This window comes from Protopterus annectens, chromosome 6.part0, assembly GCF_019279795.1.
Source record: "Protopterus annectens isolate FY-2018-M chromosome 6.part0, PAN1.0, whole genome shotgun sequence".
In the NCBI taxonomy this organism is placed as follows: domain Eukaryota; kingdom Metazoa; phylum Chordata; order Ceratodontiformes; family Protopteridae; genus Protopterus; species Protopterus annectens.
In genome coordinates this window covers 1,296,097,710-1,296,112,338 of record NC_056737.1, presented here as the reverse complement: position 1 = coordinate 1,296,112,338, position 14,629 = coordinate 1,296,097,710, and the positions used below count along the sequence as shown (strand labels likewise).

General features: G+C 36.9%; 1 protein-coding gene across 4 annotated transcripts in view; it reads left to right on the top strand.

Annotated features, from left to right (window-relative positions):
• Positions 1 to 14,629, top strand: part of ORC4 (origin recognition complex subunit 4) — a 693,897-nt gene that overhangs the window by 254,740 nt on the left and 424,528 nt on the right. For all 4 annotated transcript variants that reach the window (XM_044074865.1, XM_044074866.1, XM_044074868.1 and 1 more), the window contains exon 7: positions 13,814 to 13,862. In XM_044074865.1, the coding sequence (XP_043930800.1) occupies positions 13,814 to 13,862 (49 nt within the window). The remainder of the gene's footprint in view (positions 1 to 13,813; positions 13,863 to 14,629) is intronic.

Sequence of the window (14,629 nt, the reverse complement as noted above, 5' to 3'; positions counted from 1 at the left end):
ATGAATAGCATCTGCATCGAGGAAACATTTCTCAGCATAGTCAAGAAATGGGGAGTTCCCCATATAGACCTTTTTGCCAACAGGGAAAATACTCGACTGAGAAAAAATTCTGCTCCAAGTTCATCATACCCTCTGCCTGGAAGATGCATTCTCTTTCCCTTGGGATCTCCTTTTCATCTATGCATCCCCTCCCCCTTTTACCTCTGTTCCCCAAGTGCTTCTAAAAATAAGGGAAAAGGGGCTAAGGGCAATACAATATCCTCAGATAACACTGGTATCCTCTGCCACTCAACTTAACCAATGTGAAACCATGGCAGTTACCTCAGAGTGTGGATCCTCTTACTCAGGACAAGGGAAAGATTGTGCATCTCAGCCTGCAGATGCTCAGACTCTCAGCCTGGATAATTCCACAGCATCCTAGACAGCTACTGCCATAAGCAAGCAGGTTCAAGACATTCTTAGAGGCCGGAAGACCCACTACTAGGAAGTCATACTCAGCTAAGTGGAGAAGATTTTCCATTTGGTGTGAACAAGAGGGCCACTATCCTGTCTTATCATCCTGGAATACCTAGCTAATCTGGTTGACAAGGGCTTATCTTATTCCTCCATTAAAATCCATGCCTCTGCCATTTTGGTCCATATCCCTGTACTACTTCCTTTTTTCTCTCACCACCTTCTCAGGCAGTTTCTTAGGGGAGTAATTCACATCAGGCCACCCAGGAGACCACCACCTCCTGCAGTGGACCTCAGTTTTGTTCTGGAAAAACTGACCCTGTTTTCTTTTGAGTCAGCAGCTTCTACTAACTTAAGTTTCTAGCTTGGGAAATTGCTCTTTTGTTGGCAGTCACTTCTGCCAGAAGAGTCTCTGAGCTGCAGGCTCTCATGCCAGTGGAGCCTTTCTTCCTCTTCTATCCAGTCTCCCTCAGGACTTAACCCTTCTTTTATGCCCAAGGTGGTGACAGACACCTCATTAAATCAAGCTATTCACCTGCCTACCTTCTTTCCCAATCCAAAATAATTCTTCATTCCTTTGATGTGCATGGGAAACATCTTGACAGAACTCCGATTTTGAGAAAATCGGACCAACTGTTTGTGGCATTTGCCACCAGTTCTGAAGGAAATCTAGTTTCCAGATGGTCCATCTCCAGATGGATCTCACTGTATCTGATAGAATTATATAAACTGGTTTCCCTCATAAGTAATATGTATTTGATAGAAAATATGTATATAATGCGGTAGAACTTTTTCCTTCACAGTAACATAGGTTTGGTAATCATAGCAACAGTGTGATATTTTTAGAAATAGCGTGTAATGCATTGGTTTAATAGAATGTGCTTGTGTGTAACAAAAGGTATTATACTTCTGAATGTTCTTGTAACGAATGGCATTAACAGTAGAGGCTTGTTGAAATATCCAAAGCAGTTGAATGTACACAGATATTCAGTTAAAAAGAGAAATGGCTAACACAGCAGAAAAAGTTACAAACAATCCTATCAATGAAAGAGCATTTCGGCCTGCTGAGAACTGGTTTTGCGTGGGTGAGATAAGGATGCAAGAGAGAGAATGCTTCAGTACAGGAAGATAATGTTTTCGTCAAAGGCAAAGTTTTGACACTATAAAAGTGGTTGTAGAATAATTTTTTGGTGGACATTTTGTAATCTGAGTCAGCTGAGGAAGTGCAGTGTATTCAACAGTAATCTATCTGTTAAAAAGGAAGTTTATAAACTCACAGTAGTGCTTGGTCAGCTTGTTTCAATAAATCTGTCAGCAGTTATGAATTTACAGCTGTACAGTCTCTGTGTACATGCTGCTATTTTCTACCTTCTTTCCCAATCCACAAAACCAGGGAGAAAATTCTTCATTCCTTGGATGTGCATATCCAGTTTACCAGGAAGCCACGAGTGTGTGGCAGTGAGTGTTCTCCTGTTGCTTTCTCATTGCAATGCACGTTCTGAGGACTTCCATTGTTTTAGCAGACAAAGTGAGCAAATCCATTCTTCCTCACAAGGGGTCCCTCTGACAATGGCGACACAAATCTTCATTTACTGAGGCCAGCCTTGTTGCAATCTTTTTGCTTTGTACCTATAATGCAGCAGTTACTTTGTCCTAATCCCTCCACAGGGTCAACCTTCAAGGGACACTGTAATCTACAGTTGGCCTCCGCATCTCCTTTATGCCTTTCCTCCCATTCCCCTTATAATTAATTTTTTTTTCAGACAGCCAGAAATTGCAAGGCCAAAGTAATCTTCATTGCCCACTTTGGCCCCAGCAAGTTTGATTTCCCTACCTCTTCCCTCGTTTAGTACATCAGCCATGGGTGTTGGATGGTCGTCCAAATCTTCTGAATCTTCCATTAGGGCAGCCACAGCAAGACTTCCTCTAATTCTGGTAGTGACCAGAGATGTCAGGCTTTCCGCTACGGTGGTCCACATTTTAACTCCCTCAAAAAGGCCAAATACTAGATAGGTTTATTCCCACAAATGGGGAAAGTTTGCCATATGAGCCTTTTCCAAGGGAATAAATCCATTTTCAGCCTCTGTTGTATCCAACTATCCTGGACTTTCAGACCTTTTCCAAAAAGGATCCAGCGTCACAACCATTAAGGGTACAGTTGGCGGTCATTTCCAATTTTCACCAGTTGGCGGTCATTTCCAATTTTCACATTGGGCAAAATCAATCTCCTATTTTTTCCCTAAAGGTTTTCTGAGGGGAACCTTTCTTTTAAGACACCCCCCCATCCAGTTGCTCCATGGGGACATTACTATCATGTTTTGACCTTTAACTCAAGCTCCTTTTTTTACCTGCAGCTACAGTAGACTTAAAATGTTACTTGGAAAACTTTCTGGCGGTTGTTACTTTCACAAGAAGGATTTCTGCATAAGTAATACTAGGCAAATCAGTCTGCAGACTGTTGCATGTCTAGCCAATAGCCCGAAAGTGGCCAGAGGTGAGAATCAAACCCTTTACTTTGTGTCTGTGAGGTAAACACTTTGTCCATTATACCATCCCCCTGTAAAAGGTCTGCCATAAGGACAGGATGCTTTTGAGAATGAATCCTAACTTTCTTCAAAGGTGGCATCTGAAATTAATCTGTCAGACTATCAGTCTGACAGTATTCTTCCCAAAATTTTCTAACAAGAGTATACTTTGCATTTGCTAGATGTTTGACAACTCTGGTTTTATTTACACAGGACTAAGAATGTCAGGAGTTCTGATCAACTTTTTATTTCTCTCTCTAAAGCAAAAATTGGTCTAGTTGTATTAAAAGTCACTCTAGCCAAGTGGTTTTCTTACTGTATAATGCTTCTGTACAAAAAGTTGGGGCTATCTTTACCTAACAAATCAAAAGCTCATTCTGTCTGGTTGATAGCTGCTTCTACTGCTTTTATGAGTGGACTTCCTGTTGATGAGAGTTGTGGTGCAGCTGCGTGGTCTGTTCACACATTTGTGCCAAACTACAAGCTGGATGTACACTGCAGATCCCATACATTCTTTGGCTCCACCATTCCCAAGAACATCCTTTGTTGATACCAGTCAAGTGTCTTGGAAGCTTGTAAATCTGTCCCAGAGGTTGAATTGAGCAAACACAGGTGGCCTTGGATATGAAAGTTATGTAGTGCCCTAATGCCAGATCCACGTTTTCGCCTGGTTCAACATTCTTACCTCCATCCCCCAGCTTAAATTGTTCCCCCCTCGCTCCTGTCAAACATTTGGACCTGATTTAGGGGGCTTGTCCTTGGACAGCCTGGTGATTACTGTTGCTTAATATTATTGCCATCCTTCTTGGTCCATCCTGTTAGGCAAGCTGGTATGTGATTGAGTTTGCCTGCTCTTAACCACAAGATTATGACAATCTGATGTATTTTGGGAGAACAGAAGGAATTTTGGGTGGGAGAGGAAGCAGAGTCTTAGATCCAAAGCTTCTGAAAGGCACAGAGGTTGAATCCAGAAATCTAAAGGTTGAACCGGACAAAAACAGTACAACACTGGTCTGTTATTGTGGTAATAACCTAAGTTTTTACAATAACCCTAGAACAACCAAATTATTTGCTGAGCATTTGAGGCAACAAAAGTTTGAAGGAATACAAACTAAAGTCAGGAATTATGAGAGTGACAGGGTAGGAGTAGAAAAATGACTAATGTAATAAATGATTACAGTACACTGTGTAGACAAGATGTGGAAGTCAAAAGTAACACAAAGGAAATGGTAACATATTTAAGACCATTACAACTTTTACAGTCTACAGAAGTAGAAAGAGGAGTATTAAAATCAAAATAGGGTATTGAAATTAAAGAAGCAGTAAGAAACCAGAGTACAGAATACTCCCTAGTAGTGATGGAATTCCAATCGAAATGTGGGATAAAAGCCAGGGTAGTACTTGACAGGGTCATGCACAAAACACTAATTAGAACAACTAGGTACTGATTTACTCTCAATAAGATGGATAGTTGCATGGCTTACAGATAGGACATGGTAAGTATCCTACTTCAGTTGGACTAGTGAAATTCTTGGTCATAGTCGGGGTGTCCCATAGGACATGTCCTAGGCCCATACTTGTTTAGATTGTATCTTTCATACCTATCTTTCATCTGTGGTGTTCTGCAGTATGTATGCAGATGATCTGAAATAGGATAAACAGATGCCATATTTTATAAATGGGGCATATTTGCAAAAGAACTTCACTAAATTGATCATTTGGGCACAGGAGAATAATATGTTAAACGCATCAAAAAGTAAGCATATGAGGTTTGGGAGACCTAAATTGAAAGGTGAATATTTAATCCAGCACACAGTGATTGAAACGCAAGGACCTGGGTATACGGATAGATCCAGCTTTTGATTTCTTCTAATCATATCAACCAGTTGGTTAATGATAGTTGTAGAACTATAAGTAGTATAAAAAGATGTATACAGTTTAGGAAATCAGAAATTGTCATTGTTTAATTATGTTAGACCCAAACATGAATGTGGAATAACAATATGGAAACCTTATTAGAAAAACACGAGTAAACTGAAGAGAGTACAGCGTAAATGCAGCAAGGGCATCCATGGATTGAAAATGTAAGTTATGAAAGACTAAAATATCTGAACTTGTACAGTGTACTGTATAGATCTTTGAGGACATCTTCAAGTATCTAGAGAATTTAGAGACAACTACCTATGGGAATGTTTGGGGGTTATCAAAAAGTAATCGAGAATAATCGGACAATCTATGTAGAAGATTCTATAGGAGTGAGAAGTGTACTTAAGTGGTTCTCTGAGAGAGCAGCTGATGCATGGAACAGATTATTAAATTGCAATAAAGCAAGCACTAGTTTAGAAATTAAGATTAGCCTGGACACTTATGGGACCAATTGCTTTGGTATATTGGCATTAATGCCCGTGCTTGAAATATCTGTGTGATGTACTTGGAACCAGAGTCATACAGATCCATTTTGATCCAGAGTCAGAACTACAGTGTGTTTGTGATTTTGGCAAAAAGAATGGCAAAGACATTGCTGAGCGTAGTAGAAGTAGGTCGCTGTTGGTTTATAGATGGTAGGCAAACATTTGACAGGATTAACAGGACCCTTATGATTTAGAAGGATGCATTGGACAATAATATATGCATAGTTTGTATGCCCAAAATATTTGACAGTGAGTTGGGAATTTATGAAGTCAAGTTTTGTGGCATTAATATTTATGGAGGAGGTCAAGCAAGGGTTGAGTGTGGTGGTCAGCCATCTGAAGTGTTTAGTCTAACAAGATGAACTGGGCAACTACATTTTTTTTCACATTACTCTTAGCTTTTTTATTTAGAGCCATTATCCAGGAATATAAGGTAGTCAAACATAAATGAATATAAATTAAAAAATGCTAATGAGAAAATAGCTCTCTTTGCAGATGATGTAATGTATTACCAATTTGGAACATGGCATAAAACCTACATTTGACCAAATGAAATATTTTATTAGTAGAGCAGGATAGAAAATAAATCAAACAAAACCAAAAATTATGCCCCAACATATGACTGGGTACAGGGTGTGAGGCTGCCAGCCCAGCTAGCTAGAATTTTGTAAATTGTCATTTTTGAATATTAATATGGTCCATAGGCTTGTCTTACAAACGTAAGAGAACTATATGGTATGTGTATATCAAACTACTGGTGCAGAAGTGTGAGTTTAACTGTATGTTATGTACTGAGCTTCAATAATGTAACCACAGTGTAGCCTACTGGGAAAGAACAGAAATGGATGGTAAACAATATGTCTGTACAAATGTATGTTTTATTAGTAGTAGCTGGAACATACAGAGTTAACTTGTAAACCCTCAAGAAAATAAGCTGAAATTGTTTGATTGTGTTCTCTCAATTTCAGCAAGAAGACAGGATGTCTACAGCTAGACATTTTTTCTATTGTCCTGGAGGGAAATAATTGGCAAGTTTAAAATGTAAAAGTGCTTAATTGTTTTACGACTTCCAGTTCAAGCCAACATCTGAGTGATATGTATTTTTGACCCACTGGTGCTAAATTCTGGGTTTCTGTTGGCCTGGGAACTGAGGGCAGGTGACGAGTAGTGATGTCATCTAGCTGACCCAGCAGTAATGTTTGATAGTTCTATCTCAGAGAATGAGTCTGTACATTTTGTTTGGTTTTGGACCTGGCAAGAACATCCACTCATCTGCATTTGCTAATAGTATATAACCAGGGTACAGTGGTTTCTTTTAGAGATGGATAGAAATAAAGTAAGATTAGTTTAGATGTTTTCTGTATTTGAGACTGTCCTGCAATGTTGTTTTCAAATATTTCCTGTGATTATCAACTTTGAAGTGGCTGTGCCAGTGGGGAGTCTTATTGGGGATTTGGAGAAAAAGGGAGAAACCAGCCCCAGACTGACTGTGATTTCTGTATGCTATTAAGGGAAATTGTACTGTATGTGTGTTTACTTGTCATCTTCTCAATGTGTATGTCCCTCACTGATGCTAGTGGTGAGGATTGAGGCTCCTTAATTACTTGGGCCAGTGCAGGAGCAGCACCCAGGGCTTCCCTTTATTTGGTCATGACAAGATGAGATGCTTCTGAATTTGTTTGAAATTGGATGTTGACCAAGGAGCTACAAATGCAAGAAGAAATTACTCAAAAGATTGTAAGCAAGATAAGATTATGGACTTGAAGTTTGTGGATACTGACAGTAAGATACCAGGGATTAAGATGTTTTTGGTTCTACTCTACTGTTTTTATGTAGGCCAGGCTTGGGTATACCAGCCAAAAAAACAGATATGGAAGAATATGAAAAAATAAATTGTTTGGGGCAACAAAAGTGTGTGCGCGGTAGGGGAAAATTAATACTGACAAAGAAGCAGGGTAGTTTGGGATTTCAGATTTAGTCATAATATAAAACAACACAATTTATATCCTGTGTCCTGAAAGTGCATTACTCTATGACCAAATGGAAGAACATGATAGGCATAGTGCTGACAAGGTAACAACAGGATCACACCTGGGCATTTGAGTAGATCAAGGAAAGGAATACAAAGAGCATTTATGTACAGACCTGTATATGTAAAAGTATCAAGCAAAGTATCAAGCAAATCTTTGTTAAAGGAAGTTAGATCTTGGAAAAATAGAACAATAATACTATATAACAAATATAGTAATAAGAAAGACACTGAAGAAAATACAATGAGCATTTGGAAAAGAAAGAACCAAGATTTTGAGAGGAAATGACAAAAGGCAATGAGGTAATTTAATGTATTCAACAGAGACAAACTTCTTGGTTAGTGAATTCAAATCAACTTGCCATATACATGTCTAGTGGTTGAATTAAAACTATGCAGCAGTTGGATGGTAATTTTGTTAGACTACAAACAGATTTTGTTATTGAGGCCAGAACAGAAATGGCAGATGGACAATAATAATAAGTAGGGCATGTAAGATATTATTAGATTTGAGAAGACAATATAGTATAAAGGTAAACAGCATGGAGTGAACAGTTGTTATAGGTGAAAATTTTAGGGAATGTCTTAATCCTAGCTAGGTAATTGATCCAAGAAAATTTGGAATTTGTGCTTGGAAATGTTCCCACACACATGGCATATGTTGGAGATGTTATGGTTCAGAAAGATGTTTAGGAGCATGTATTATGTATGCATGGAGTTGATTCAGTATAAACATGACTTGAATGATATGCTAAATCTTATAACTTGGAAGACAATTTAACTTCTATACAGCTGTTACTGTTGAGTTGGTGAAAAATATATTGGAGTGAAACCTTTGCTATCCTTGGTGTTAATAGCTAAGAAATCTATAACTAGAAATTGTCAACCAAAGACAACAATAGAGGTGAAGATAATTGCAGAGATAAAATATGGAACGGAGAACTAGTAGAGCTCAGAAACAAAATTCCATTGTAAACAAAATGGGCTGATGGGGGAGTCTGTAATGTTGAGCTCTAGTAAGATATTGATATGTTGCAAAGTACCTGGGAATGTATGTTTAATAAAGTAGACTACAATGCAGGGTCCAAGATCACTGGTCTAGTTATGATTTGCTATTAAATTTATGTGGGGAGAAAAAAGTTTTATTTAAAAAAATTTGATACACACTGAGTACACAGAAGTAAAAGATCTAAGCATCACTGTGAGCAGTGTAGATAGTAAATTTGTTTGTCTGTGTAATCCATTCAAAGTTAGAAAGGCTTACTCTGTAGCAAATTTCATACTTAAAGGTGCAGCTAGGAGACTTGTAGGAAGTCATTGTATCCTATAACCTCATTGAGCAGGTCTATAAAAGAATGTACTGTCTAAATACAAGCCATCTGACAATAGCAAAAAAAGTTCAGAGATTCTTAAAATGGAAGAGCTGTAAAACAATGAATTACTCTGATAGAACTACAGTAGCTATCTAGGCCGCAGATGTCGTAGAGGGGGGCCTGTGCTTGTTATCTAAGGCCATGTCTAAGCTGATTTATTTAAAAAAAACGTGTGCCTGGAGTGCACAGCAAGTGTAACCAGTGCAAGATTCAGTCCTGTTTTAAGAGAACTCAAATAACAGGAAAAAAGTAGATTAATTACACAGCAACGTAGAAAAATGAAATAAATTACTACTGTGACAGTACAGTATTCAGAAACAGCATTGGTTAAGTGTATGGGAAACTAGATATTCAACACTGGTAATAGCAACCTTGAATCTGAAAGACCAGTGTGTCATAAGCTTAAGTTTTGATGCAAAAAAAAGTGCAATGTCTGATTCAGGCAGAGTGCTTGAGCAGAGGCTTTACTTTCCATGTGACTGGAATGCTTTCGTAACCTGGGAATTTCCCTTAAATACCACAAAAGTAGACTTTCTTCCTTGAAATAAATGATTTTTGTTAGCTATTTTGGACATACAATTCTGTATGGTTACCCTTTGTAATGGATTTTTTTCTTCTGTATATCTCCGCAGTTGTTTCTCTAGTAAGGGTATTTCTAAATGCTGTGGGCTACATGTCTCACTATATCAATACTCCTGGTATCCAGCTGCAGACGACATTTGATAAATGTTCTCTGATACCCAAGCAGCCTTTGGAAATTTAATGTCTCAGTACTGGTTCATGCAGGTAGTTGTCTGTAAAAAGCTACCCCTTGTTCTGCTTTCTTCATACCAAATCAGAATTTCAACATTTATTCCTTAGTGTTCTCATGGTACTTAATTGCAGAATCTGAACAATAAAGGTCAGAGGTCTCCAGCTCAGATACATCAGCTTCAAGGTAGTGTTGGATTTTCATATACTTGTAATAGCCTTTCGGCCAGCTGCCAGACCAGGGAGTCTGCCTCTTGTCGCAGACACAATGGTAGTGATGTTTATCAGCTTGTAGGGAGAATCGTACTCCTTTCATGCTTTTTGTACACTACCAGTAATTATGTGAAAGTGCTGTACTGATGAGCTTAACTGTTCAAGCCTTTTACCTTTCAAGTCAGGAAGCAGTCCGATACTTTAGCAGAGAAATCTCAGTCCCTCTCTTGTGGAAACTGTACAAAAACATCTTCCTAATGTTGCTAGAAATGTGGGGTCATCTGAGATATAGAGCTGTTTGTCAGTTAAATCAAGGTCTTCCTCTTTTCTATTCCATGTTTCCTTGCAGCCAAGTAATGATGTCAAGCATCTTTGCAATCAGATGGAGCCAAGACCACTGGTACAAAAACTGGCACTTTAAGAAGAGTAAGTCCTTGTGTCCCTTGCTTGACCCAAACAGTTGATCACTCTTCTGACTTGTACATCAGTGATTTCTCCATTGCCATAGCGGGCAATGGTTATATGTTGAAGGAGAAAATATTGAAGGGTTAGAAGGAAGTACCATTCAGTTTAGATGAAAACTTGTTGATGTAGTGGAATTACTTTAAGTTAATCCATTTGGGAAATTGTTTTTAGAAAGCTATATTGGTGACAGGATATATAAAGAGATTAAAGGATGTAAGGAACCAGTAGTGATTTTTTTAGAAGATGTATAGATTGTAGAAATGCAGTGTGTTACAGTTTGAGTAATACAAGTAATATCTGTGAAACAGTAAAAACTTCGGAATATGTTTATTCTGAAAAATGCATCCAGCTCATTCAGACTTGTGGGGGAGTTGGTTTAAATTAAAGATAAATGTTTTTTGTTAATGTTACTGTATTGTGGAATCGTTTTGAAGTGTGAAATTTGTAGTGCACTTTAATACTGTTGTATACAGTATAATTAGTAATCATGTTTAAGCTAACATAATTATCCAGTTTGTGTTTCTGTTGAAGTTTTAGTATACGGTGCCTTCAGTCTCATCACAGAGATGTCTTGTAAGATTTCTGTTTAAACTGGGTGATAAAAATGGAATTTTTTTTCCAAATAGACTTTATCCGTATTTCCTGCATCACATTCAGTTGTACAAGCAAAGACTGCATACTTTGCATTGATAACACCATTTTGATAATTCATTGACAGATTTTGAAGTCCAGAATGTAACTTTTACTTCTGATACCTTCATAATCATGGGCAGGGATTTCAAAATGTTACTTGTCTGATTACATTCTTTTTTTTGTAATACCTTTATCGAATTATCACTTGTGACATAGACCAACTTAAATTTATATAAAAGTAGTCAAACAGTATAACAGGATCACATTTACAAATGTTATGCATCTATATTTTGATGTATGATATAATCAAAGAAACATTACATAAATTGTTCAATTCCTGCATTCCCTTAAACCTTATTCCTCCTCTCAAACATTTTTTGCATGTATTGTTCCCACAATTTCCATTTTTTTATACAGTTTACTACTACACTTTTCTAAAGGTTCCATTTCCTGTTCTTTTATCTCTGTTACAATATTTACTACTTTAAGTGTAGTTTTAAGACTTTAATTTCCATTTTCTAGTAGTTGGGTTTTTGGCAGCCACTAGAATTAAATTTAACAAGACCTTACTGTGTCTAAGCAATTCAGATCCTGTATCCCAGCTCAAAAAAATCATTTTCTTCTTTGCACTCATTTGCTCGCCCAGTATTCCTGACAGAGTAGTCTGTAGGGAATTTTTAAAGTCTCCTAACTCATTATATTTGATTGTATTCTGATCTTTAATTTGGGCCAAGACAAACTGTGTTCAGGTATCTCCTTAGTTAACTTAATGTTTTGAATTTTGATGACTTAAAGAAGCCATGGTTGTTGCTATAGCAGCAAAATGCATCAAACGTGTTGTTTAGCATGGTTATTGATGGTAACACAGCATTTAGTTTTGTTCCAGTGTGGTAAGGGTAATAAATTTAATGAAATCACTCTGTTGAACAAAGCTGAGCAAAGCATCAAGCTATCAAAAAGCTGTTTTAATAATTTTTTTCAATAATTTTTATTTTTATTTTGCATTTATAAAAGACACAAGTTTTCATATTTATAACATGATCATAAGAGAAAGTTATACATTGTAGTTAATATAGAAACATGAAGGTCATATAACCTCTTTACACTATATACATAGATGCTTTCTCAAACAAGTGTAAACAATATAAAGACAACACAGACATTTAATGTTTGCAATACCATATTTTGTTGAGTTTGCGGGTATATTGCTAGGTTCCCTTATAACACGTTACTCTATAGTGTGCATGATGTTTTATGCTAGTATGATATTGAAGGTTTGTTCCCAAGTTGCTCGAGTTTTACTGTTTTTGTTTCTTTTATCCATTACTATTTTGTGAGCTAATAGGTATTTAATAGCCACTTTTTTAAAACCCTCCCAAGAGATGTTCATAGAGTCTATCCATTTGAGGGCTATATATAGTTTCATTAATGAGAATATGGTTATAAGTAAGTTTTCTTGTTTTACTGAGAAGTTAGATGGGTGAATATGTAATATGGTAAATTCACATGTAAGTGATTGATATCCCACTTTTTGTAATTGCAATTTTAGTGAATTCCAGAGTTTATAAATGCATTTGCAACTCCAAAATATATGCACTAAATCTGCTATCTGATCATTGCAGTGTGGACAGTATGGTGATTTTGTTGCATTGAATTTGTGTAGTAATGCAGGTGTGAAATATGCGTTATTTATAATAAACTGTGTGTACAACAGTTTTTTAAGGGGTACGCTTTTCAGTGTTAGGTTAATTGCATTTTGTTTCTCGTGGTCGTCCAAAGATGGTTGTATTTTCCTCCAGTAGTTAGAGAAAAGGAGGTCTTTCTGGAACATTTATTTCTCCTATCATTTTGTATGAGTTTGTTATAGTTTTCTTTGTCATGAGGATAGTCTCCCAGAGCAGAGTGCATTTTTCCATGTCACTATTGGGTATGGTAAGGTTTTGGAGGTAACTGGAACACATCTCTTTGATTTTTCTAAACGTTATGACTTAAGACTTGTGTAGATTCAAATTATTTCTCATTTCTTGGATAGTACAATTAAGTAGTGGGTAGATAACTTGTATTCTTTTTTCTTTTAATCAGTGAAGGGAATCTGTCTAGCATCTTATTTATTTTTAAATTAGGATTTTTATGGAGGGGTTGTAATGTTATCAGAGCTTGCCCCAGGTTTAAGGAATGAAATCATTTTTGTTATGTTTATAGAATGTTTTAGAGGGTCTATAATTGTGTGCGCTTGGAGATATTTTTTGTTCAAAAAGGGAAGTACTTTGAGATTGATGCCTAGTGATTTGATGTATCTGTAGTATATTATCACCCATGACAGTGACCAAGTTTTTGCTGATGGGTTATACTCTCCTATTCTCACTATTCTGTTAGTGTGGATAATAGAGTAATACGCTTTAAAATCTGGTAGGTTCAAAAAGCTGTTATAGCAACTCTTGTAAAATTACAAATTTTAATGTAAGGTGCAATCTACAATATGACACCTGACACTCTAGCATCCCCATTTTATGCTAAAATGTATATCTACTATATTTTCCCAGATTAAACTTTTGTTCAGATAGTAAGGTTTTGCTTAGAATTATTCCGTTTCTTTATATAATGTATATACTCGGTCACTTTTTTGCCATGAATGTTGATACTTGTAGGTCAAACTTATCTTTAAATTATGAAAAAAGCTGTTAAACTATAACCAGTTTGGACAGTCTGACAGAACTAAACTGGATTGCACTAGTATACTTGCATATTTACTTCAGTACCAAGATTTTGTTAAAGAAGCACTGCAATTTTTACAGGGTATGAATTTACTCTGGTTTGTAGAGATGCAAAGTAAAGGATAAATAGGTGATACATGAAGGTTTTGCACAGAGCCTCCTACTGATATGAGAAATGTAGAGAATTTCCTCTTGTTTCTATGATTCCAGTCTTCTGCAGCTATTAATGAGTTTCATTTTCTTACAGGGAAGTTTTGCAGAAAACCTTGCATTTCTTCTTGAAGCTTTAAAGAAAGGTAAACAAAGTTGTATATTGATTACTTTGGTTGATTTGTTTTTATTGAACTTATTAAAAAATGTTATCATGAAAGATGCACTGCTCTGCCAGGAGACATGACTTCATTTCCAGACTTGATCTTGTAAGGAGGTGAGGCTGTTTACTTAGAACAGACAGGGTATAAGGAGTTCTGTCCTTGTTGATAGCAAACTTAATGCCATTATTTGTTAGGACAGTTCGGCTTTTATAACTTTTCCAGGCTACTAAATCCCAACTCTTTACACATAAAGGACTGCCTGAGGCTTTCATTGACAGATGTCTTGCCACACAACAAATAGTATCAGAGAAGTGGTCCATTTTGTTTTTGGTTTTCTGTTTGGAGTTTCTGACACCTGAGAAGTGTTCGTTACCTGTTTTTGTTTCTCTCTTGTGGGGTTCTTTATTGCCTTCGTTGATTCCCTTCCTAGGCCTTTTTTTATCATTTCCCTAGTATCTACTGTTGCTGTTTTTCAACTTTACTCATATTTTTCTCAGCTTTCATTTTATTATTTAAAAAAGAATTGCTCAAAATGTTCCTGTTTATTATGGAGTACACTTTTTATAAGGTCTGTAACTATCAAATTCAGAAATTCTCACATACCCCCTGTTGAGGGTTGAGCCTAAGAGGATGAGGACCACCTCAAGGTGATTGTATGGTGGAGGTCTTGTGAACAGAGTCAGTGACAGCTCCAGTGTATCAAGCTTTCTCTGGCCTATCTGCTTTGATGTACCTGTGGGAGCAAGGTT